The 21,460-nt window shown below is 43.1% G+C and overlaps 5 protein-coding genes and 1 pseudogene across 5 annotated transcripts; 2 read left to right on the forward strand and 4 right to left on the reverse strand.

Annotated features, from left to right (window-relative positions):
* Positions 1-1,779: 1,779 nt before the first annotated feature.
* Positions 1,780-5,599, reverse strand: LOC141836398 (uncharacterized). The gene is made up of 2 exons (XM_074723883.1): positions 2,378-5,599; positions 1,780-1,855 (listed from the first exon to the last, which is right to left on the reverse strand). The coding sequence occupies exon 1, from the start codon at positions 5,597-5,599 to the stop codon at positions 2,522-2,524; it is 3,078 nt and encodes a 1,025-aa protein (XP_074579984.1). The 3' UTR covers positions 1,780-1,855; positions 2,378-2,521.
* Positions 5,600-7,407: 1,808 nt separating this feature from the next.
* LOC141836085 (UPF0014 membrane protein STAR2-like) lies at positions 7,408-8,518 on the reverse strand. Its single transcript, XM_074723494.1, has 2 exons — positions 8,273-8,518; positions 7,408-8,204 (listed from the first exon to the last, which is right to left on the reverse strand). Exons 1-2 carry the CDS (start codon positions 8,516-8,518, stop codon positions 7,644-7,646), a joined length of 807 nt encoding a protein of 268 aa, XP_074579595.1. The 3' UTR covers positions 7,408-7,643.
* An 81-nt stretch (positions 8,519-8,599) lies between these two features.
* On the reverse strand, positions 8,600-12,039 carry LOC141836086 (disease resistance protein RPM1-like; annotated as a pseudogene).
* A 1,409-nt stretch (positions 12,040-13,448) lies between these two features.
* On the forward strand, positions 13,449-16,190 carry LOC141836758 (disease resistance protein RPM1-like). Its single transcript, XM_074724284.1, has one exon. The coding sequence runs from the start codon at positions 13,449-13,451 to the stop codon at positions 16,188-16,190; it is 2,742 nt and encodes a 913-aa protein (XP_074580385.1).
* A 530-nt stretch (positions 16,191-16,720) lies between these two features.
* LOC141835703 (uncharacterized) lies at positions 16,721-17,433 on the reverse strand. The gene has a single exon (XM_074723078.1). It carries the CDS (start codon positions 17,431-17,433, stop codon positions 16,774-16,776), a length of 660 nt encoding a protein of 219 aa, XP_074579179.1. The 3' UTR covers positions 16,721-16,773.
* Positions 17,434-18,702: 1,269 nt separating this feature from the next.
* On the forward strand, positions 18,703-21,333 carry LOC141836249 (uncharacterized). The gene is made up of 6 exons (XM_074723686.1): positions 18,703-19,047; positions 19,639-19,848; positions 19,951-20,076; positions 20,448-20,567; positions 20,636-20,722; positions 20,809-21,333. The coding sequence occupies exons 1-6, from the start codon at positions 18,703-18,705 to the stop codon at positions 21,271-21,273; spliced, it is 1,353 nt and encodes a 450-aa protein (XP_074579787.1). The 3' UTR covers positions 21,274-21,333.
* Positions 21,334-21,460: the final 127 nt, after the last annotated feature.

The raw sequence follows: 21,460 nt of genomic DNA on the forward strand, positions 1-21,460 counted from the left end.
ACTCTCGATCAAAAGTCAACACGTCGTTGACTCACGCCGCGACGCGCGGGTCGTCGGTGATCCCAACTGCCACATTACCGGCCTAACCGTTAACCTTGGCCTCTCTCTCTCCGCCGCCGCCTCCGCCTCCGCCTCCGCCTCCGCCAGTGGTGGAGGTTCTCCCATAGCCTCCTATAAATTCCTCAACCCACACCCGGTTCCCTTCCATCGCAGTCGACGTAGCCCCTCCTCCTCCTCCTCCTCCCTACCAATTATTCTCCGCCCGCCGCGACGCCGGATAATATGTATCGCGCCGTCGCTCTCGTCGTCCTGCTCCTGGCCGCCGTCGGCTCCGGCATGGCCCAGGCTCCCTCGCAGGCGCCGAAGGCCTCGACCCCGGTTGCGGTTGCGACCCCTTCCAAGGCTCCGGCTGCGGCGGAGACTCTCTCCCCGGCGAATTCATCAGCTGCTTCCGCGCAAGGCGAGTCCCCTGCTTCATCCCCGTCAGCGGTGTCCGATTCGCCTGACACTTCCCCCTCCGCCGCCGCACCGTCAGAAGATGCGGACGCACCGGCTGCTACCCCAGAGGGTGCCTCACCGGCGTCCGCGCCAAGCCCGGCAGGAGAAGCGAGCGACGAGGAGCACAGCTGGGCGAGCCCTGCTGCCGCAGTGTCCTTCACCGGAGTTGCGGCCGCCTTCGTGGCAGCGGTTGCTTTTTAAAAGCTGTCGCCGTTTGTCTTTTTTCGTATAATCTTTGAAAAGGGAGGTTGAATTTGCATAATTGTCAAACGAAGGCTCAATATTAGCGGTCACTGAGATCTGTTTAATTTTCTGGCAAGTTTAAATCTACCCAGAAAATTAAATCTTTTACAAAAACATATTAAAAACTCAAAAAAATAAATAAATAATAAAAAAATAGGGGCAAATGATCTTGAAATCAAATCCTAAAGATGCCTAAAATAGTTCATTTTTTACTTAAACAGACTTCCTGCCCGTGGATGTAACAAAATAGGGGCATATTCTGGTAAATCTAGAAAATAAGGGGCGTGTTTTGATAAATTACACAAATAAAGATGTAAGCCTATTACAAGTTAAGACCCTCCCTCTACATGTATTCAAAAATGGCCTCCTCCTCCTTCCTCCTCCTCCTCCTTCTTCTTCTTCTTCTTCTTCCATAGGTCAGCACTTTCATTGTATTCAAAAATGGCCTCTCAAGCAAAGAGGATACATATAGGCTATTCTAGTTTCATATTGCAATGCTATACAGAGATGGCAATCGAGTGGAATAAATTTTCAGAGTTCATCATTTCACCGCCAAGACGAGGACAGAAATTACAAAGCCTTCGAGTTCAAGGTTGAACAAACTCAATTGATTTGTTCTTACCTTGCAAGTATTGCACCAGAAAGCCCATTCATGATCAGAAACCAGAATAATCTGTTAGCCACCAGAGTGCAACTGCAACGAATCAATGATCTCAGGTAAATGAGTTGCTTCGAATGAAAAATGAGAAAGTGAAAATGGAAAGAACTAACATTTGCCTGGAATAAACATTGAGCACCAAGTTACTGAAAAGGATATTCCCTTGCATAGCAAAGAGAGAGTTGAGTCCCTGAGTACCACATCGGATATCTGAAAAAGGATACTTCAAGTGCAAAAGAAAAAATATCAAATATCTGTTGATCTTCAAGGAAAATTTTGGGGGAAAAAATGAGAATGACTGAAAATTATCATGTGAAAGTACAATTTAACCATTTTTGGAGCAATAACTGGATTGATTTAAAACATTAAATGCAACAAACCTGAGTCTATGTGGTATGATCTGGTTTTGCTTGTGTTCCCCAGTGAATGCACACAACTTGTACGCCTTCCGAGCATCTGTTTTCACGAAAAACACTTTGTTAAGTTCACATTTGACCGGCTGTAGGATCAGCGAAGCACATCAGTGGAGCTTAAAAGAAGTCATCAGATAGCAAAAGCAGAAAACCCACACTATTCTAATCATTCCAAACTAGCATTTAGTATATAATTTTAATCTCTTAATTAATGGAACACTCTGATACCCCAAATATTGTACCATGCATCTCTTGCATAGAGTTCAATGGAAACATAAGATCCTTGTAGCCAATTCCAAATAGGATGATGATGACATATCAAACCATGTTGACCAAGTTAGAAAGTTGCTCAGTCTACTCATGGAGACCTGGCTTTGCACATGTATTGATTATCTAAAAGAAAGAAAAAAAAAATCTAAAAGGAAACTTATTAACAAATGGATCTGAAAACATTCAAGGAAGCAACTATCGAAATATATGTTGTTGTGAAATTGACACAATAAGAATTAAAGATGGAAACCCAATCAAATGAATCATAAATAAATAGAAGAAAAACAATACTGACCCATTCTCATGTAAGGCTACTGCAACCACCAATCAATATGCATTTCGTGAATGTTTGCAGGGAAACTCCAATAGCAGATCATGCTTCATAATCTTCCTCTTCAAGTAAACATTAGTTACAATGATAGACACCCACAAAGAAGGGTCATGACTCTAGTATATTTGTTTCCTCATTGACTTCTTTCACATTGTACTTTGCTATCAAATCACTTGTCTCAGTAGTTGGTAAACAATTGGAATCCTTCATGATGTTAAGCATCTCACTAAATAGTTCCATATAACCTTTTTCAAGTATACCTTTAATGAGAACCTTCCATACAATTTCATCGCTGTTGTATCCTTTACCTAGTAAATCAGTGAAAAGCAATTTCGCCTGCTCAAATTTTTCCTCATCACAAAGCCCAGAAAGAATAATCTGGTAGGATTCCAGCTGAGGAAGATGGCCACCTTCCATCATTGAGTTTATATAAGTTGATGCCTCTGTGAACATTTTTGATTTGCAGCAACAACTAATTAGTGAAGTGTAGATATCTCCAGTAGGAGATAAACCTTCTTTTTCCATATGAGAGAATAGAACGCATGCTTCTTCCAACCGACCAACTTTGCAGAACCCTGAAATAAAAGAACCATAGGTAATAAGATCAGGAGTGCAACCATATTTATCTAGCTCTTGCAATAAATCCAAAACTCTTGCAACTTCTACTACTGTCCACAATCCTGAAATACTGCTAATAAGGGCAGCATTATTCTGTTTCCAATATAAAAAATGTTTGAGGAGAACTGAATAAGTCCAATAGTCTGGTTCGCATGCAGAATCAATCATTTGCTTTAGAGTACAAAAAGCCTGATGCAGGTACCCCATAGTCCCAAACCCATTAATCAATGTATGATACGTTATCACATCAGGAAGAACCCCTTCATTTTTCATCTTTGTCATAATACATTCTGCCTCTTGTACTCTCCCTTCACTGCAATAGGCTCGAATGAATGCAGTGTAAGTGAAAGCAGTTGGCTTGGAACCAGAAGTAAACATTCGACCCAACATCATGTCGGCTCTATTATACTCCCCTCTTTTGAGCATCTCATCTATTAGAATTGTAGAAGTCACAGCCATAGGTTCTATACCTTTATCCAACATGCCCTCAAGCAATGACAAGGCTTCTTCCAATTTTTTCTCTTTGCAAAATCCATCTATCAAGACACTATATGTGTAGTAGTCTGGCAAGCAATCATCTGAAATCATTTTCTCCAGCAAGGAATGAGCACGATCAATCATTCCTGACTTGCATAGACCATCTATTAAGGCTGTGTACATGATCTTGTTTGGTCTTATGCATTTAACAGTCAGCAAGGAAATTAGAGAATGAGCTTCTTCTACTCTACCATGTTTGCAGAGGGTATCTATCAAAATAGTATATGTCTGCTGATCAGCAGCCAAACCTTTTGCCTCCATTGCGTTAAGTAATCTAAAAGCATCATCTATGTAGCCTTCCTTGCATTGGCCATTGATTAAGTTGGTGTATGTGATCATGTTGGGAGGTGGCCCACTCTCAAGCATCTTAGATAACAAAATCATTGCCTTGTGAACATGTCTCGCTTGACAAAGTCCATAAATTAGACTATTGTAAGTCCAAACATTAAGTTGACACCCACATGATTCCATCTTCTTCACCACTTTGAGTGCCTCATCCAACTTCTCTCTTTTACAAAATCCATCAATCAAAGCAGTGTAAGTGACGACACTCGGAACCAATCCTTTCTCAAGCATCCGACATAGCATTTTTTCAGCATCTTCAAGTCTACTCTCCTTGCACAGGCCATCTATCACCATTGTAAATATCCAAGCATCTGGCTTACAACCATTTAGTTCCATGAATTCCATAACTCTCAAACCATCATTGGTCTTCCCACACTTGCAATACTTGTCTATGAGAGCACTATAAGTAAAACTATTAGCAACAGTTCCCTTTGCAACAACCTCAGCCAGAAGTGCCTCAGCATCATCAAGCATGTTCTCCATACAAAGACAATGAATCATCTGTGAGTAAGTGCAAACATCTGGTTTACATCCTTTCGATTCCATTAGCTCCAAAACTGAAAAAGCAGCTTCAATATTCCCTCTCTTACAGTACCCATCAAGCAGAGCATTGTATGTCACAGTGCTAGGAACTAAACCTCTATCAAACATCGCATGGAACAATTTTTCAGCAGACGCAAGTTCACCAGCCTTGCAAAGACCGTCTATCATCACTGTGTACGTATGGATGTTGGGTAGGTAAGCATCACTTCCCATGCCTCTGAACAAGCTCAAAGACTCACCAACTCTACAAGATTGACAAAGCCCTTGGATGAGAATGGTATAAGAAAATTCATTCCTAGAGCAACCCATCTCTGGCATCATCAGAAAAATCCAACAAGCTCTGCCTAAATTCTTCTGTCTACAGTGCCCTAACATCAAGGAATTCCAAGTAAATGTATCTGGAACTAAACCTGCTTTCTGTAAACCACCAAGAAGTTGGTACGCTTCAGCCAGATTCTTTTCCTTGCTGTAATATTTAATCATCGTATTGTAAGTAACAATGTCAGGCAAAATTTGATCTTCTTCAATATTTCGGTAAATGTCTTTCATGTCCTCAACCATCCCAAACCTAGAAAGTGACAACAACAGAGTTTTATAGCATCGGATCGAGGGCTTGAATCCAACAGCGCCACCTTCTCGTCTAACATCCCTGAAGGTTTCTAACGCAGAGCGCACTTCTTCGGCTGAACCACAAGACTTGATCATAAAGATGACAACTTTCTCGATGTTGAAACAAGACTTCGATCGGAGAAGCAAATAAACCAGAGAAGCATACGAGTCTACGGTGTGGCTAAAACCAGGACGCCTCCCAATCCAATTGAAGAAGGCGAAGGCGGACTCAGCATCAATGAAGCGCCCCCGGAGGAGCTCGGCGACAACGGCCGGGGTGACAGAGGGGGCTAACCTTTGCAAAGTCTGGATTTTGAACCAGTTCCGACCCGAGAGGATGTCAGAGAGGCAGGAGATAAGATGCGAACCATGATTCGTCTCCAGAGGAGTCTCAGATACATCTGCGACTGCAACGGCGGCGGCGGCAGAGGTAGAACAATAGAGAGAAGAGAGGAGATCGCCGCGCGAGGACAGAGGAAGAACGGATGGGCCAGGCTTGCCGGCGCAGGAGATAGCCGGCGACCATCGTCTCATGATAGGTTAGGGTTTAAGGGGTTAGGATGAACGCGGGCGAAGCAAGGTAGCTGGAGGCGGTGAGAGGTGGGAGGAAAACCCGCGTTTATTTCCATGGTTTTGGTCTTATAGAGAAGGTGGATCGAGTCGAACCAGAAGGGTTCATACATAAAAGAAATTTTAAAATTATATTATTAATCCAAAATTTGCCATGTATGAGATTTTGATTTACTTTTTTTCTAAAATTGATAGTATGACTTGTTTACATAAAATAATAATTTTTTGTTAAGATTTTAATTAAAAAATAACTGACTTTTTTAAAAAATAATATTTTTTAATTTTTAATAAATACAAAATTTAATGACTTAAATAATTTTAAACAGATTAAAAATAGTGACTATCTTGGCCACATGAAAATTAAGATATTTTTTATAAATTCTTTTCCATTATCAAATGCAAAGTAAAATAAAAGGCATATTTTAGTTTTGTTATTGCTAAAAAGACATTTTATTATTATTATTATTATTATAACTAAAACTATTATATTTATGCAGCCACTAACATCTTAATCGATTAATTTGAAATATAATATATACATATTCAACTTTTAAAATATTCATCTCATTTAAAATTAAAATATTAATTCTCTTATTATTCTTTTAAATATTTGAATAAAAATTAAAAGAGTTTTTTTTTAATCATCACCTCCCCTCTTTTATTTTTTATCATATCTCACCAATTAGTCAATATAATTGTCCTCACATGCAATGGTAGAGCCCGAAATTGGATGACCTCCAAGTTAATCTCAAGCCGATCGAAAGTCCCCGAGCTATCTTCCTCTCTCATAAATATTTTTTATTTTTTTATAGTAAATTTAAACGATAATTCTTTTTGAAACCCATCAGACCTCGGACTAAAACTCGGATAAACTAATATCTAGCTCTGCCCTTGCTCACATATACTATTCAATATTATTATTTGCTATCACACTCATTGAATCCTGAATTGATTCGTCAATTGTATGAATATAAAAAAAGTTTACGTTATAGTAATTAGGAGCTATAATTGTTATCATAGTTATAATACCTACACGGTGAATATTAGGTGAACAAATCAAGTATGTTATAATAATTATAATTTTGTAACTGCTACATTTCACATTATAGTAGCTACAAATTATAATTGTTATAATATAAATATTATTGAATAGGTCAAGTCTACCGATGGATTTGTTAATAAAATTTAATATCATATTAGTGTGTTAGTGAGTTAATGAGTTGATATATTTTAATTAGTGATAAAAATTAATTATTATAGAAATTGTTCATGTGCAATGTATTTGAAATAGTGGATATGTAATTGAGTTAGTGTACGAGAGAGATAATGAGATAATAATAATTGTATTGTTATTTTAATGGTTAATGTCGAGGAGTCGGTGGATTAATGAGTAAGATATATATCAACTAACTTATTATCAATGAAATATATTTAAAAATTCAGGGCACAATTGTCGTGCACAATGCAATAAGAAACACGACAATTTCTAGGATATTAAATCAATTTTTATAGGACAAATTTACACTCGCAATATTTGAATTACTGAGATAACCGAGTTGCCAAGTCAAGAACCACTTGCACTCACAAAATAGCTACTTAGTGGTTTGATCCCTTCATTTTTCTTCTATAAAAGGTGGAATCCATCATCTCAACGACCTCACGATCAGTTTCACGATCATCTGTATGAGTAGATAAATCGAGAAGTTACAATTAACCACCATGAAGAAGAGGTATTATCTCAACTTTATCGAGATTCGAATCATTGTCCTCTTTTACAACTCTGCTCCGGTTTGATCCCCCCTTACTCTATACATACATGACTAATAGAGGAGACATTTTGATAACAAAATGACAAGTTTGAGGGCAAAATCAAGGATTTGAAACTAAAGGAGGTTTGTGGCAAAATTGAATTTTCCCAGGATGAACTTGAAAAAAATCCCATCGGTCCTGACCGCCCGTTGACTTGTGTCACCTCGCTGCGAAGGATCGAACGAGAAAAAAAAGGTTGTTAATCTGCCGCGAACACTTTGTGATTCAGTTGGTGAGCGCCGGTGAAGAACACGAGCAAGCACAAGTAGGTCGACAAGGCGCTGCTCATCACGCACGCCCCGACGAGCATGTTGGTGACCACAATCTGCAGCTGGATCGCCTCCACCGGCGACACCCCGGCCATGATAAGACCCGTCATCGTCCCCGGTAGCGTGATGAGTCCGACGGTCTTGACGCTGTCGAGATCCGGCGACAGGGCGACCACCAGCGCCCGCTTGGCCTGCCGAATCGTGGCCTGCCGGGGCGTCGCGCCGAGCGCCAGCGCGGTCTCGACCAGGTTTCTCTCGGTCCTGATGTCTTGGTGGAGCTGCTTCATCGCGACGCCGGTGACGGCCATGGCGTGGCCGACCATCATCCCGGCGACGGGGACGAAGTATCGGGGAGAGAAAGGCACGATATTTAGGGCGATAGGCAGCGACATGGTCGCCCATGTGCCGACCAAGATGGACGCTGCGGCGATCCACTTGCCGCGGGGAACCAACCTCGCGCGATGCCCTGCGGTGTGCCCTGCGACGAGAACCTGTCCGAAAGGAGCGATCTTTGAGAAAAGCCCTAATTTTTACGCTCTCCCGAGAAGGGAATACCTACCATGAACAAGTAGGGAAGCAGAATCCACGCCGCGGTCTTCTGAGAGAAGATAAACTGGAGGAAGAATCCGACAAGGGAGAGCTGGAGAAAGGACCTGGCGGTGGCGTAGATCATCTCGGCCTGGAGATCGAGGCTTTGCGAGAAGGAAAGCGCCACGGCCATGGCGACCACCGCGGTGGAAGCCACCGGTTTGAGCATGCCTCCGGCGACATCGATCCAGAAAGAAGAAAACTGGTAGAGATCCATGGCGGACTATGAATTGGAAGATCAGTAGCAACCTGTGGAAGAACTTTATCTTAAACAGAAATTTTCATTTCAGTCCTCCTAATCGTTAATATTACAACATTGGAAATATACAGTTCTACAATTTCTTCCTCCAATCTATCCAATGCATCCATTACAATCTCACATATCATTGTCTACAATCCACACAAACATATTGCTTTATACAAAGAGTAATCCACACAACCTTATTGTTCTATACAAGACAGTATCAACACCATACACTTATTCAAGTATTCAAACATAATCCTCAAGAAAGAGGAACAATCTAATGAAACTTACTTGTTGATCTTCCTACAAGAGACACCTTGATCATTTTTGTTCTTGCATTGCTAGCTATCCAGTGCTAAAGCTCTTTGTAAACGCCCTTTTCGGTGTTGTAGGATCTTCGAATCGGAACATGAGTAACTTGTGGATAATCTTCACCTTCCAATCTCAGCATGAATTCTTCAGGCATGTCGAACAAATGAATCTCCTTGAGGAGCACTAGCTGCTGAATTCCCTGGGGAACCTCCTGTAACTGCACGCAGGATCTGATGTACATCTTTTGCAGGTTAGGCATGGAACCATCCACAACGACATGGTTCAAGTTGTTCAGTCGCTCTAAATCCAGTATCTTGAGCTTCTGAAACCCTCCTCTGTGGCAACGTAAATTGGCGCCATCGTATGCATGTATCAGCGTGAGCTCAACTAGGCTTGGAAGTTCTTCAAGAACTCCGAAGGAGTCCTCCGTCAGTCGCGACCACCTCAGCCTCATCCTCACCAGGTGCGTCAGCGAGGAAATCCAGTTCGGCAATGTCTGCAGTGGCCCTCTCAAGTAGAGTCGCTGAAGAAGCGGTGGGGGAGAAGTCAGAGATCGCAGATTGAGATACTCATCCATGCCAACAGATGTCACTGAAAGAGAGAGAAGTTTTCCATCTTTTCGATCGATTTGCAGAGGCTTGCTCCGTCCACTCTTCTCAATTTCACCAAGCCCAACCTCTTTAGCTGCGTGAGATTCCCCAGCTCCCTCACAATTCTACTGTCTTGATTGATCTCCAGGTACGTGAGCTTCTGCAGTTCTCTGAACTTGCCTATTCCGTGAGGCAACTTCACACCATCTGCGAGGTAGTAAGGTGGACGATCGCTCGTGTAGTAGTGGTAAGCAAGGAGATGGCGCAGGTTTTGGAGGTTCAAGATGGTCTTAGGCAATGCAGTGACGTAAGTTCCCTTCAGGTCCAAGGTCTCTAGGTTCTTGAGCTGCCCTAAGGACTTGGACAATTTGCTGATCCTTGTGTTTCTGAAGCTCAAGTACCTCAGATGTGGTAGCATTCCGAAATTAAGAGGGAAGCTTTCGATCGGTGCACCGCGCAAATCCAAGATCCTCAACAATCTCAGTCTGCTTAAGCGATTCACCACGGAAGACATGGAGAGTACATTTTCTCCAAACATGAACAAGGCACGCAAGTGAGATAAGTCGCTCTGTAGCAAATGCTCACCGGCGGCGTGCGTAGACGAGCGTCGAATCTTGCCGTGGCGCTTTGTGTCCCTTGTGATCATCAGCGTGCTGAAATTTTCTTCCTCTGATTTCAGAAGGATAACCTCGTGGATGAGATCATGCACTCGGCAGCTTCGGACTCTTCCGTAGTCATAGCGCTCTGCCACTTGGACCATGCTTCGGTCAATGAGATCGTTGAGGTAATCGGCGGCGATCCTCTCCATGGTCTCTCCCCTTTCACTCTCTATGAATCCTTCAGCAATCCACAGTCTGATCAGAGTTATACGCGTGACAGCATGCTCCTTGGGGAAGATACTGAAGTACAAGATGCATGACTTGAGGAAGTGTGGCAGATCGTTGTAGCTCAGCAGCAGTATCTGTTTGATGATTTCAAGCTTAGGATTGTTGGCTAACTCCGCATGAAGATTATCGCGCAGCTTTCTCCATTCCAAAACATGAGCTTTTTTAGACAAGAGGCCAGCTATCGTCACGATTGCCAAAGGTAATCCTCCACAAACCTTTACGATATCTTCAGCGACATCCTGCAGCTCCGGCGGGCAGACTCCGGCGGAGACTGATCGGAAGGCCTTCTTGCAGAAGAGGAACCATGCTTCTGGTTGAGGCAGAGGTTGGAGTTCATAGAGAGAGCCACAGGACTCAATGCACGAGAGACCAATATCCTTGTTTCGCGTTGTTACTACGATTCTGCTACCACAATCAGTGTTAGGGAGTGCATATTTGAGACACTCCCATGCATTTATATGCCACAGATCATCTAAGACGGCTATGTACCTCTTGTCCTGCAGGAACCGCCGCAGTGTATCTACTAGCTGGATGCACTCCATTGTTTGAATTCTGACTGGGAGCTTCTCGTGTCTTTCTTCATAGAACTGGATTATGATGCTCCTGAGAAGCTCTTCGACTGTAAATGATGGAGTGACAGTGATCCAAGCATGACTGTTGAACCATCCTTTTACTTGTTCATCGTCGTAGACTTTCCTGACAAGGGTCGTCTTGCCCAAGCCGCCCATGCCCACCACCGAGACCACTGCCAGGCTCGACGATCCTCCTCCTTTCACTAGCCGTCCGACAATTTCCTCTTTGGGTTTCCTGATGCCCACCAATTCGGCTTCCTCCATAAAAAGAGCTGCGAGGTGTCTGTCATGCACTCTCTTCTGGGAGGCATTAAAGCCTGATTTGAACTTGTACGTGCTTCTTCTCTCCGAGATGTTTCTCAGTTGGGTTTTGATGTCTTGAATTGCGATGCTCATCTTGCGACGAGTGAACGAGTGCCTTAGGCTTTGAATGGTTGTAGTCAGGAATCCCAAGAACCGGTGGCGGCGAGGTTGGCCAAAGTGAAGCATGTATTCTTCAAGGAGATCTTCCATGTCGTAAGCTATGTCTCTCAGTTGCCTCATCCATGCTTTAATGTCGTCTTTGTCGTCTCCTGCATCGGCACCTCTCAGGAATATCTTTAGGCTCTCGAGCTCATCCCTGATATCTTTGATGCGAGTGTTGAATCCTCGAAGTAGCTGCTGTTCTTGCACCAATATAGAGTCCAACTTCTGGAGAGCAAATTGTAGAGCGCCACTGGCCGCCATTTGCCCTCCTTGCCTAGCTAGTTCCCCTCCCTGTAGATGCCTTCTTCAGAAATTTTTGATATCCTTCTGATCAAAATGCAAACTTGTGCTTTGGTCATGTAGATCAGTATAAATTTTAATAATAAAACAATAATTTATCTCGAAGAAACTAAAGAAATAAGTTAAAAGACATAATTATACATGAACAATTTGGTAGAGATTCTCAAAGGTTCTTATCTATCCAATAGTCGACGATCATGTTGAACATAGCACTCTATAACTTACTAGTCATTTTGAAGTTCAAACTAAATGACATACATATATATATATATATATATATATATATATATATATATATATATATATATATATATATAGATATCACGAAGTTTGTACTTACAGGATATTTTTGTGCTTGTAAAAGAAGTTGCAAGCATTTAATGCTTCATCCAAAATACTTTAGAACCCTTGAATCCTCTACTTGGATCCATGGTGCTTCACCTCAAGTTGTTGAACTTTTGATGCTTCATCAAAAATACTTTAGAGCCCTTCAATTGGCTTTGGTTTCTCCTCTACTCCGATTGTTGATGCTTCACCTGCAGTTACTGAAAAGGATGTGTTTCAGAAGCCAAGAGCTTATCCAGAATTTACTTTCCTACAACTGAAAACTAATCTTTAATCTTTAAGTTACTGTGATGTTTTTATGATTGGTGAATGCTTTTGTCTCAACATTGACCAAGATATATATAAATGCAAGAAAGTTCCAAGAAGCAAACTAATCTTTAATCTCTTTAAGCTCTCTTGTTGAAGCTCAATGATGTCATAGTTGGCCTCATCCTAACATTGTTAATCAAGGAAGCTTCTTTGAAAAAGCTTGGTGGACTGTCTTTTACAAGTAACTTGACTTTTTTTGCATCATGATCTTATCACAGTGACTCAGTTTACAGTTATATATATTCAAGCAACCAATGGTGAATGAACTGGCTGTTCATTGTCAAGTGACATGAGCCTGTTTGCCTTGCTATGTAGGATCCAGCACAGTTCTGATCAATGCTGGTCTGTTCATTTCAATTGACTTTGAGGGAAAGATCTCATTCTGAAAACGATATGGCAGCTTAATTTGATGTATAAGGTCTTGATACTCAACTTAGTTTTTCCTTTGATGATCTTTTTGAGCAGCAGTCAATTTAAAATATCAAAGTAAACGATGGATGAATTAACATATGAGTGTTTGGAAGATTTTTGTCTGCTCGACTTGATATGCAATGATGTCACAAAACATCAACACTGAGCAAAGGGTCTGTGCTTAAGTAGAAGATAACAAAAAGAGCTGCTTCTCACAGTCAAACACCCAATCAGAGTTAAACTGATGACACATCTTATCCAAAAAAAAAAGATAAAAAATGAAGAGACTAAATAGGCAGATTTCTGAAGAAGTTGCTCTAATTCATTGCATGAGTTCGTGAGTGTATACAAGGAAAAAGATCTAGTAGCATTGCAGTTAAAGATCTCAAGCTGTGCTTCAATCTGATGCTATCTTGGCTTGCAGTATATGGTGGAGAGTGGCACTGCCTGATGCAAAAAGAGTAATCATGTAGAAAGTCTAAACCTCATCTTTTTCTTCTAAACAGAATAAGTTATTTCTATTTCTTTTGTTTCTTCAGTTGTGCATACGAACAACATATATAGATTCTATTGTTTTTCATTTTCAGCAGTAGCATGCAGCAACCTTACAGAATTTTGCATTTTATTTAGCTGTCTGAACTTTCTTTTGTTTGTATTTCAACTGTATCAAGTACATGCAGAATTTTGCAACTCGACCAAAGAGAAGGGAAAAATGGCTGAAACTGCTCTACAATTTGTTCTTCAGAAGTTGAACTATTGGATTGTACAAGAAGAACAGTTGCTCGTAGGGCTTAGGCCTGCTATCAAAGATATCAGAGATGAACTCGAGTGTATTACAGAATTTATCAGAGAAGCCGATGCTGGTGAAGACAAAGATGGCACAAAGGCATGGATGAGACAACTAAGAGAAATAGCATATGACATTGAAGATCACCTAGAAGACTACACGCTTCACTTTGGTCAACCACAAGGAGATCGATGCTTTGGCATGCTGAGTAGATGTCTGCACAACCTCAAGCATTGGCGTTCCTGGCACAGGATGGCTACTGAAATACAGGAGATCAAGTCGCGGGTTCGCGGCATCTCAGACAGAAGAAAGATGTACAAATTTAGCCCAACAAACTCCACTGCTTCCAGAAACATATTGCATGATCGACATGTAGCAGCTCTTTTCATGGATGAAGCTGAACTGGTGGGCATCAGCGAACCTAGAGAACAGATCATCAGATGGCTAGTGGAAGGAAAATCAAATCTGCAGGCAATCTCAGTGGTGGGCATGGGTGGTTTGGGCAAGACGACTCTTGTTAGGAAAGTCTATGATGATGAAAGAGTCAAAGCCTTTTTTACTAGCCATGCGTGGATTACTGTCACCCAGTCATACACAGAGGAGGTGATTCTTAGGAGCATCATAAGTCAACTCCACGATGAAATCCACGAGACACTTCCTGCTCGGATCGAAACCATGGAGGTCATTCAGTTAATTCCTCTACTGCGGCGTTTCCTAGAGCACAAGAGGTACATAATTGTCTTCGATGACATATGGCATATCCATGCATGGAATTGCTTCAAGTTGGCACTCCCAGATGATCATTGTGGCAGTCGAGTTCTCGTCACCACAAGGATTGGGGATGTGGGTCTCAACTGCCAAGAAGCTTGTGGCCATGTCTATCAACTAGAACCTCTACCTCCGGCAGCTGCTTGGTCACTGTTCTGCAAAAAGGCCTTCAGATCCCTCCCTGGCGCAGCCTGCCCTCCGGAGTTGCATGCTATTTCTCAAGAAATAGTGAGAGTGTGCCAAGGGTTGCCCCTGGCAATCGTGACGCTGGCTGGTCTCCTGTCCAAGAAGAACAGCGTGTTGGAATGGACGACGTTGCATGATAATCTTCACGCTGAGTTGGCTAACAATCCGAAGCTCGAAACTATCATGGGAATTCTCCAGCTGAGCTATAATGATTTGCCTCACCACCTCAAATCATGCTTCTTGTACTTCAGCGTCTTCCCGAAGGAGAGCTCAGTCAGTAGCATCACTCTGATTCGGCTGTGGATGGCTGAAGGATTCATAGAAAGCGATGACAGTGAGAGCATGGAGAGAGTGGCAGCAGAGTATATCGATGACCTCATTGATCGAAACATGGTCGAAGTTGCAGAGCATTATGACTACGGAAAAGTGACAAGTTGCCGAGTGCATGATCTTTTCCGTGAGCTCATCGTCATCAAGTCAAAGGAGGAGAATTTCAGCACCTCGCTCATCAGGCAGGGAAGTCAAATTCAAGAGAAAATTCGACGTCTATCGACACACAACATCAGTGAGCCTTTACTGCAGAGTACAGACTTGTCCCATCTGCGTGCCTTTTTTGTGTTTGGGCAAAATGCTTCTGCTATTTCTTCCCAATCCCAGGCCAACCTCTTCAGTAGACTCAAGCTGTTGAAGATTCTGGATTTGCGTGGAGCACCAATCGAAAGCTGTCCATTTGAGTTTGGGAACCTTCCTCATTTGAGGTACTTGAGCTTCAGGCACACAAGGATAAAGAAGCTCCCAAAATCTTTGGGAAAGCTCAAGAACCTAGAAACCTTAGATCTAAAAGATACCTATGTCACTGAATTGCCAAAGACCATCCTGAATCTTCAAAGATTGCGGCATCTTCTCGCTTACCGCTACTACACTGATGATGAGCCACCTTTGTATCATGTAGTCGGTATGAAGTTGCCGAAAGGGATTAGTGCATTTAGAGAACTACAGAAGCTTGCATACTTGGAGGTGAATCAAGATGGTGGCATAATTGAAGAGCTAGGAAACCTAACACAGCTAAAGAGGTTGGCCATTGTGAAACTAAGAAGAGAGGATGGATCAAATGTTTGTTCTTCATTGGAGAAACTGAAACAACTAAAATCATTTTCAGCATCATCTTCACACATGGGTGAATTTCTCCATCTGGAAGCTTTGGAGTCCCCTCCACCTTTCCTCGAACGTTTGTATTTTAGAGGGCCCTTGAAGAGTTTACCGAATTGGATCAGCTCGTTAAACTCCCTCGTCAGCTTGAGGCTAAGGTGGTCTAGATTGCCAGAGAACTCACTTGGAATTCTTGAAGCCCTTCCGAATCTACTTGAGCTCATCCTTTTCCATGCATATGTTGGTGCCCAGTTGTTTTTTCACAAAGGAGGGTTTCAAAGGCTTAAGGTTCTGGATTTAGAACAGTTGGACAGCCTGAACCATGTTATCCTGGATGGTGCGATGCCGAACCTTCAGATCATGTACATCAGATCTTGTGCACAACTAAAGAAGGTTCCCGAAGGAATCGAAGAGCTGATACATCTCAAGGAACTCCATTTGTTCGACATGCCGGAAGTGTTCCTGCAGAGGTTATGGAGGCTGAAAGGAATAGATCATCCAAAAGTCAACCACATTCCAATCATAAGATCGTATGATGATCAAAACCATGTTTGTGAGATTTAGCACTTCACAACTGATTGTTTGGTGAGTGCCTCTTATTCTCAATCCTGAAATCATTTTTCTATATTAAAATGATCAGACATCTTCTTTTTACAGGGTTACAGTCATGGTTTCTATGTAAGCTTCATCTTCATCTTCACAGACAATGCTGTTACATGTTTAAATGTACACTTTCCTAATGCAAGTGATGGTTGTAAATATTGGCTTCAGACCTTTATTTGTTCAGTCTGATTCCAAACTTGTTTCAGTAGATGATGGTTCATCTGTAAGCATGATCTCGTTTCCATGTTGGGTTGATTTTCCTTAGGTTTACGTCAAAGCATGCATTGTAATATGAAGATCCATGTAAAATCCTATATTATGATTTGTTGGTTCATCTTCAGATCACATGAAAGAGGTCATCTTGTATATTGATTCTTGTATATTGTGAGAATGATTGAGTTCTTCTTCCCAAACAAGCACAGATTTATTGGACAAAGATTCGAGAAAGAACAGTTGAAGGATTACATGTTGGCAATCCAAATTGCCAAAGTAGCAGAAACATGGTCGTAGTCGCGAGCAAAAGGAAGAGCTTTTTGGTGTAGCATCAACCGCAGAGTACGAATCGGAAGGCAGGGAAGAGGATTCCGGCGACGAAAAGGAGGCAAATGGTGACGAGGTTGCGCGAGCACCAAGCGAGCGGCCGCCACTTGACCTCCACGCTCGAGCTCTTCATCCGCTTGGAGCTCTTTTGTGGCTCCTTGGAGAGGTCGAAGTCCGCGCCCTTCATCCGCAGCTCCTGCACGCACCGCGCGAGCGCCCGCCCGTCCTCGCGCTCCCTCTGCAGCCGCCGCGATATCCGCCAGTAGGCGCGCACGGCGGCCTGCACCGCGCCGGCCACCGCCAGCGAGGAGGTCAGGGAGAGGCTGGAGGGGAGCCACCAGCCGCGGCAGGAGGCACCGGCGACGGAGGCGTTGAAGAGGAGCGCGAAGGAGAGGCCGTGGAAGGCGAGGAATAGGCAGGAAAGGCGGAAGACGGCGCGCTTGGCGGCGTCCATGCGGGCCTCGAGGGCCGCGGCGCGGCGACCGTGGAGGTCCTCCTCGCGCTGCCAGAGCTTGAGGAGGAGGAGATGGCCGGGGCTCTCTGCGATCTGGCTCAAGGGATGGTACTGCAGCGTTAGTTCACCGGAGTTGGCTTGCCGGTGCGACTCTTCGCCGGAGATACCGTCAGTGGGGATGTCGACAACATGGCCACTCTGCTGGTCCATAAGGAAACAACCACAGATCGGCGTTGAAACTGGAAAGTCAGAGATTGAGAACGGAAAGCCTGATGATTTCGGCAAGTTCGGAGATGAGAGCGAGAGATGGGAGAAGAAGATGGAAAGGGTCAAATGAAGAGTTGAGGGTGGCAGGCAGAATATTTAGGGGGTGGAGTTGAAGGCAACGGTCGAATTGATGAAATATTAAATTTTTAATAAAAATTAGACCGTTGGAAACTGAAACGCGAGCAAAATTCACGTAAACCCTAAAAGTACCTATTTAATCGTTAAAAATGATAGAAGTTGAATTTGACAGTTATATTAGGGTTCTTAGTTCTCTGGTCAAAGATCAACAACTCCGATGAACTTCTGGAGCAAGGCGACAGATGAATCGATCCGAGAAGAAGAATGGACCAAACAAAGGTTGTTAGATCGCCGCTTTCCACGCGCAATGCGGAGCTGCAGAACCAACCAAACAACCGACCATGGCGTGGATCCACACGTTCTTCCTCCTTCGATGCCTATAAAGTTGGCTCCTTTCCCCTCCGTCCCTCCTCAGGCCTGCAAGAGCGAAGAGGAAATCGTCCCAAGTTTCGATCTTTCCTTCGAGTTCGCTTTCAGCGATGGAGATGAGGAAGATCGCCTGCGCCGCCCTTGGAGTCGTCGCCGTCGCCGCCGCGGCCACCACCGCCCTCGCGGCCGAGGCCCCGGCGCCCGGCCCCGCCGCCAGCGCCTCCTTCGCCGTCGCCCCAGCCGTCGGAGCCGCCATCGGCGCCTCCGTCCTCTCCTTCTTCGCATTCTGCCTGCAGTAACCTCGACGAATTGCTATTTGCTTCCTCTTTCTGTTTAATTTCTGTGAGAATGTGAAAGATTTCTAGCGGCGTGAGAGAAAAGATTGTTCATTTCTGAAAGATTTGGAGAAATTTCTGAAACAATTTATGGCAATTACGAACAATTCAAGAAATGAATAGAAGGAAACTTCAAATGCCTTCTAAATCATTACTTCTATTTCGATCTGCGAGTTGGGAACGGCTAGTACTCCTGTTCCTGAAGACTTCTCGCACTCGCTGGAGACGCGCCCGCTAACGTACCGAGTTAGCCCATGCGAAGAAGATTTGTGGGGCCGACAATGGTGTCCGTTGGGCGGAGTAGATTTTATTTATTTATTTATTTCGGAAAGTTCCAAAACGTCTCCTTTTTTACAGTCACGCCCTCGCCGTGAGGCAGAAATTTGAAATTTGTCGGCGAAGCGACGCGCCCCCTTCCTCGCTGACCGAAATGGAGGGCGACGCCGCCGCCTACTGGAGCGAGACGACGCCGGTCCGCGTCTCGATGCCGTGCATCTCCACTCCCTACGCTCGGCGCCTCTCTAGCAGCTTCTTCGCCGTGCCGTCCCCTCCGGTGCCGCGGACGGTCGCGTGGTTCTCGCTGCAGGGCCGCCTCGTCGGCGCCGAGGAAGCCACATCGGCCGCCGCGATCGGAGGCGGGTTGGCCGGTCGCGAGGAAGCAGTGGCTTGGGAGCTCTTTAGCCCCCTCCAGCGGGTCCTCCTCGTCGCTGTAGTGGCCGCCGCCTCGAATAGGTCACGGAGGATTGCACAGTTGCAGAGATCAGTACAGATAAGGGTCAGTGATACATTTGATATTCGTTTCCCCTTATTTGAAACATGCTATTTAGGTTTATTCTTCAGTATGTTAGTTTGATTTGTGTTAAACAAGGTTCCTTAGGTTTTGTTCTGGAAGTTGTTTTTTCAGGTTTGTGGAACACAGAAAGATTTTGACGGTTCCATGTTGATGTAAGGATGATAGTCATAAACAATATATAGACTTGCATAGAATGCATCGTCCTGTTCCCTTTTACATGACCATTTTATTAGTTTTCCGTATACAATCTTTGTTCAAGACCTCACCTTTGATACAAAACTGCACTTACTGAGTGAAAAGGGTTTCCATCTGACAGTTGCTATGATGAACATGTCTGTCACTTCACTAAGAGCTAGCACATACCTGATTTTTCATTTGAAGTTGTATGAATGAACTCAACTGGTGTGGGTTTTTACAGTGACTCTCATCAATTTTATCGAGATGTTATCAGAAGATGTTTCATTCTTAATCGATCAAATTTTAGATGCATCAGAAATTATTGACTTCTGTAATGTTTATTTGATTGTTGAATTTTTGGAAAGTGGATGAATCATAAGTTACTTGTTGGACCAGGATGAGGTGCTCCTAAGTATGCAGCAGAAGCTCGATGATTTATGCGAGCAGATGACTTTTTTTCCAGATCAAGCAGTCAAAAATAACTCTGGAATTGTTGTCTCCAAGCTAGCTCATGATGCATCTAAGTTTTGTTGTTCTAGGAAACCGCTGCAAGAACTAAATAATGAGAATGGAATTGTGCCACTTTGCAAGGATACATCGACTGAGGTACATGCTAGAAAAGTAAATGCCTAACTAAAAGCTGAAGTAATCAACTCGTTCTGTTAGCTATTTTGTTGCTCAGTAGTAGCACATGGTTTCGTTCTGCAGGATATAACTGAAGTAGGAGAGGACATCTTCAACATAACTAACACAGTTATAGTGGAGCAAGAAGAACGCCGGATGTCTGACTTGTCTGATTTCAATTGGAGTGTTGCATCATCTGTGGACTTGCAGGTGAATCCCAATTGTTCAATTTTAACTGATGTCTAATTGTTGTTTTTTTTTTTTTTGCTTAATATTTAGGAATAAGAATGATATACTCCTATTGCTAAACATGTTAACTTACATATCCTATATGTCTCATCATGGTCTATTGCCATCAGTTCCACCTCATAGTCACAGGCCACACCATCTCTGTAGGAATGAAAATTCAGGAAAAAATTTTATCATCCCGACTCAGTGCTCCCAATTCCATATTATTGATAACTCAAACCCCCTAAATAATACTGCCCATTTGAACCCCTTTCCACTATGCATGTTAGTCTTAAATTTCTTATGGAATGAGATACAAGTAGGTTTGATTAGCTTCTGCATGTCGCTTTCAGCTAAGCACACTAGCATCAGAGCAAGAGTTTTACAACCTTCGCAAGGAGTGTGAAGAGAAGGATGTGATGATTAAGGAATTAACTTCTGCTAGCAATGCAATTAAGGCTGCTGACTCTAAGGTGAATCATGCCCATTCATAGAGCTAGGCAAGTTTTAGTAAAGTTTACTTACTTATTTCTTGCAATAGAGAATAACGGAATTAGAAGAAATCATACGAAGGAAGAATATGGTCATCTCCAAATTGAAGAAGGATATGGCTGTTCTGGAGAAGCAGGTCCATGACGTTCATTCCTTTTGAAATTTATGAGCATTCATACTTCCTGTTGGCTTAGCTAATGAGATAACAAAAAACTGATGTAGGTTGTTGAACTTACGAGGCTCCGAAGACGTTCTTCTACTACTTTGGAATCTGATTCCTCTAGTGCTTCATACTCTGAAAGTTCACGACTTCCGGTCATGGCAGCAAATATTTGTTTTGACATGAGTAGCACCAGTCCATCATCCTCTGATCCTGACTCTCCTGTGGCCAGCAAAGGATACCCTCTGCGATTTCCAGTGGGCAAGGATGAGTCTCAGCAGCATTGCAGCAGAACAGTAGACAGTATAGAACAGCCTTCATCAGAACATTCTATTTCCTTAACAGATAGCCCTCGATCACAACGATCTATTAGTCCTCTTAAAGAGAACCGGAGGCTTCAGAGATCTGAACCAGCTACCGCATTTAAACAGAGGAAGCTTGCAAAATCTAGTGAAGATTCAAAGAGCAACAGAAGTGCTGCTTGCCAGAAAGGAAATCCCATAGCTGCAAGGAGGAGGTGGAGTTGAATCATGCTGTCATTTTGGTTTCATACTTCTTTTCTAGCTTTCCATAATTTGATGCATGGCTTTTCAATCTGCAATCTTTTGATGCCATGATCAGCAATGTAATCTACTTATCTGAAGCAACTTCAGTCTGTGAGTTAAACTTCATTGATGCAATTGTATTTTTTAAGCCAAATTAATTTTAGTTTAG

Source organism: Curcuma longa, chromosome 10 (genome assembly GCF_044706935.1).
Source record: "Curcuma longa cultivar G26 ecotype Majalengka, Jawa Barat chromosome 10, ITB_CL_G26_1.1, whole genome shotgun sequence".
Classification (NCBI taxonomy): domain Eukaryota; kingdom Viridiplantae; phylum Streptophyta; class Magnoliopsida; order Zingiberales; family Zingiberaceae; genus Curcuma; species Curcuma longa.

Bases quoted from the DNA above. Each gene is read 5' to 3' on its own strand.
- LOC141836398 (XM_074723883.1), bottom strand. From the start codon at position 5,599: ATGAGACGATGGTCGCCGGCTATCTCCTGCGCCGGCAAGCCTGGCCCA.
- LOC141836085 (XM_074723494.1), bottom strand. From the start codon at position 8,518: ATGGATCTCTACCAGTTTTCTTCTTTCTGGATCGATGTCGCCGGAGGC. The intron at 8,205-8,272 runs GTAGGTATTCCC...CCTTTCGGACAG, and splicing joins TGCTTCCCTACTTGTTCATG to GTTCTCGTCGCAGGGCACAC.
- LOC141836758 (XM_074724284.1), top strand. From the start codon at position 13,449: ATGGCTGAAACTGCTCTACAATTTGTTCTTCAGAAGTTGAACTATTGG.
- LOC141835703 (XM_074723078.1), bottom strand. From the start codon at position 17,433: ATGGACCAGCAGAGTGGCCATGTTGTCGACATCCCCACTGACGGTATC.
- LOC141836249 (XM_074723686.1), top strand. From the start codon at position 18,703: ATGGAGGGCGACGCCGCCGCCTACTGGAGCGAGACGACGCCGGTCCGC. The intron at 19,849-19,950 runs GTACATGCTAGA...TTCGTTCTGCAG, and splicing joins GCAAGGATACATCGACTGAG to GATATAACTGAAGTAGGAGA. The intron at 20,723-20,808 runs GTCCATGACGTT...AAACTGATGTAG, and splicing joins TGGCTGTTCTGGAGAAGCAG to GTTGTTGAACTTACGAGGCT.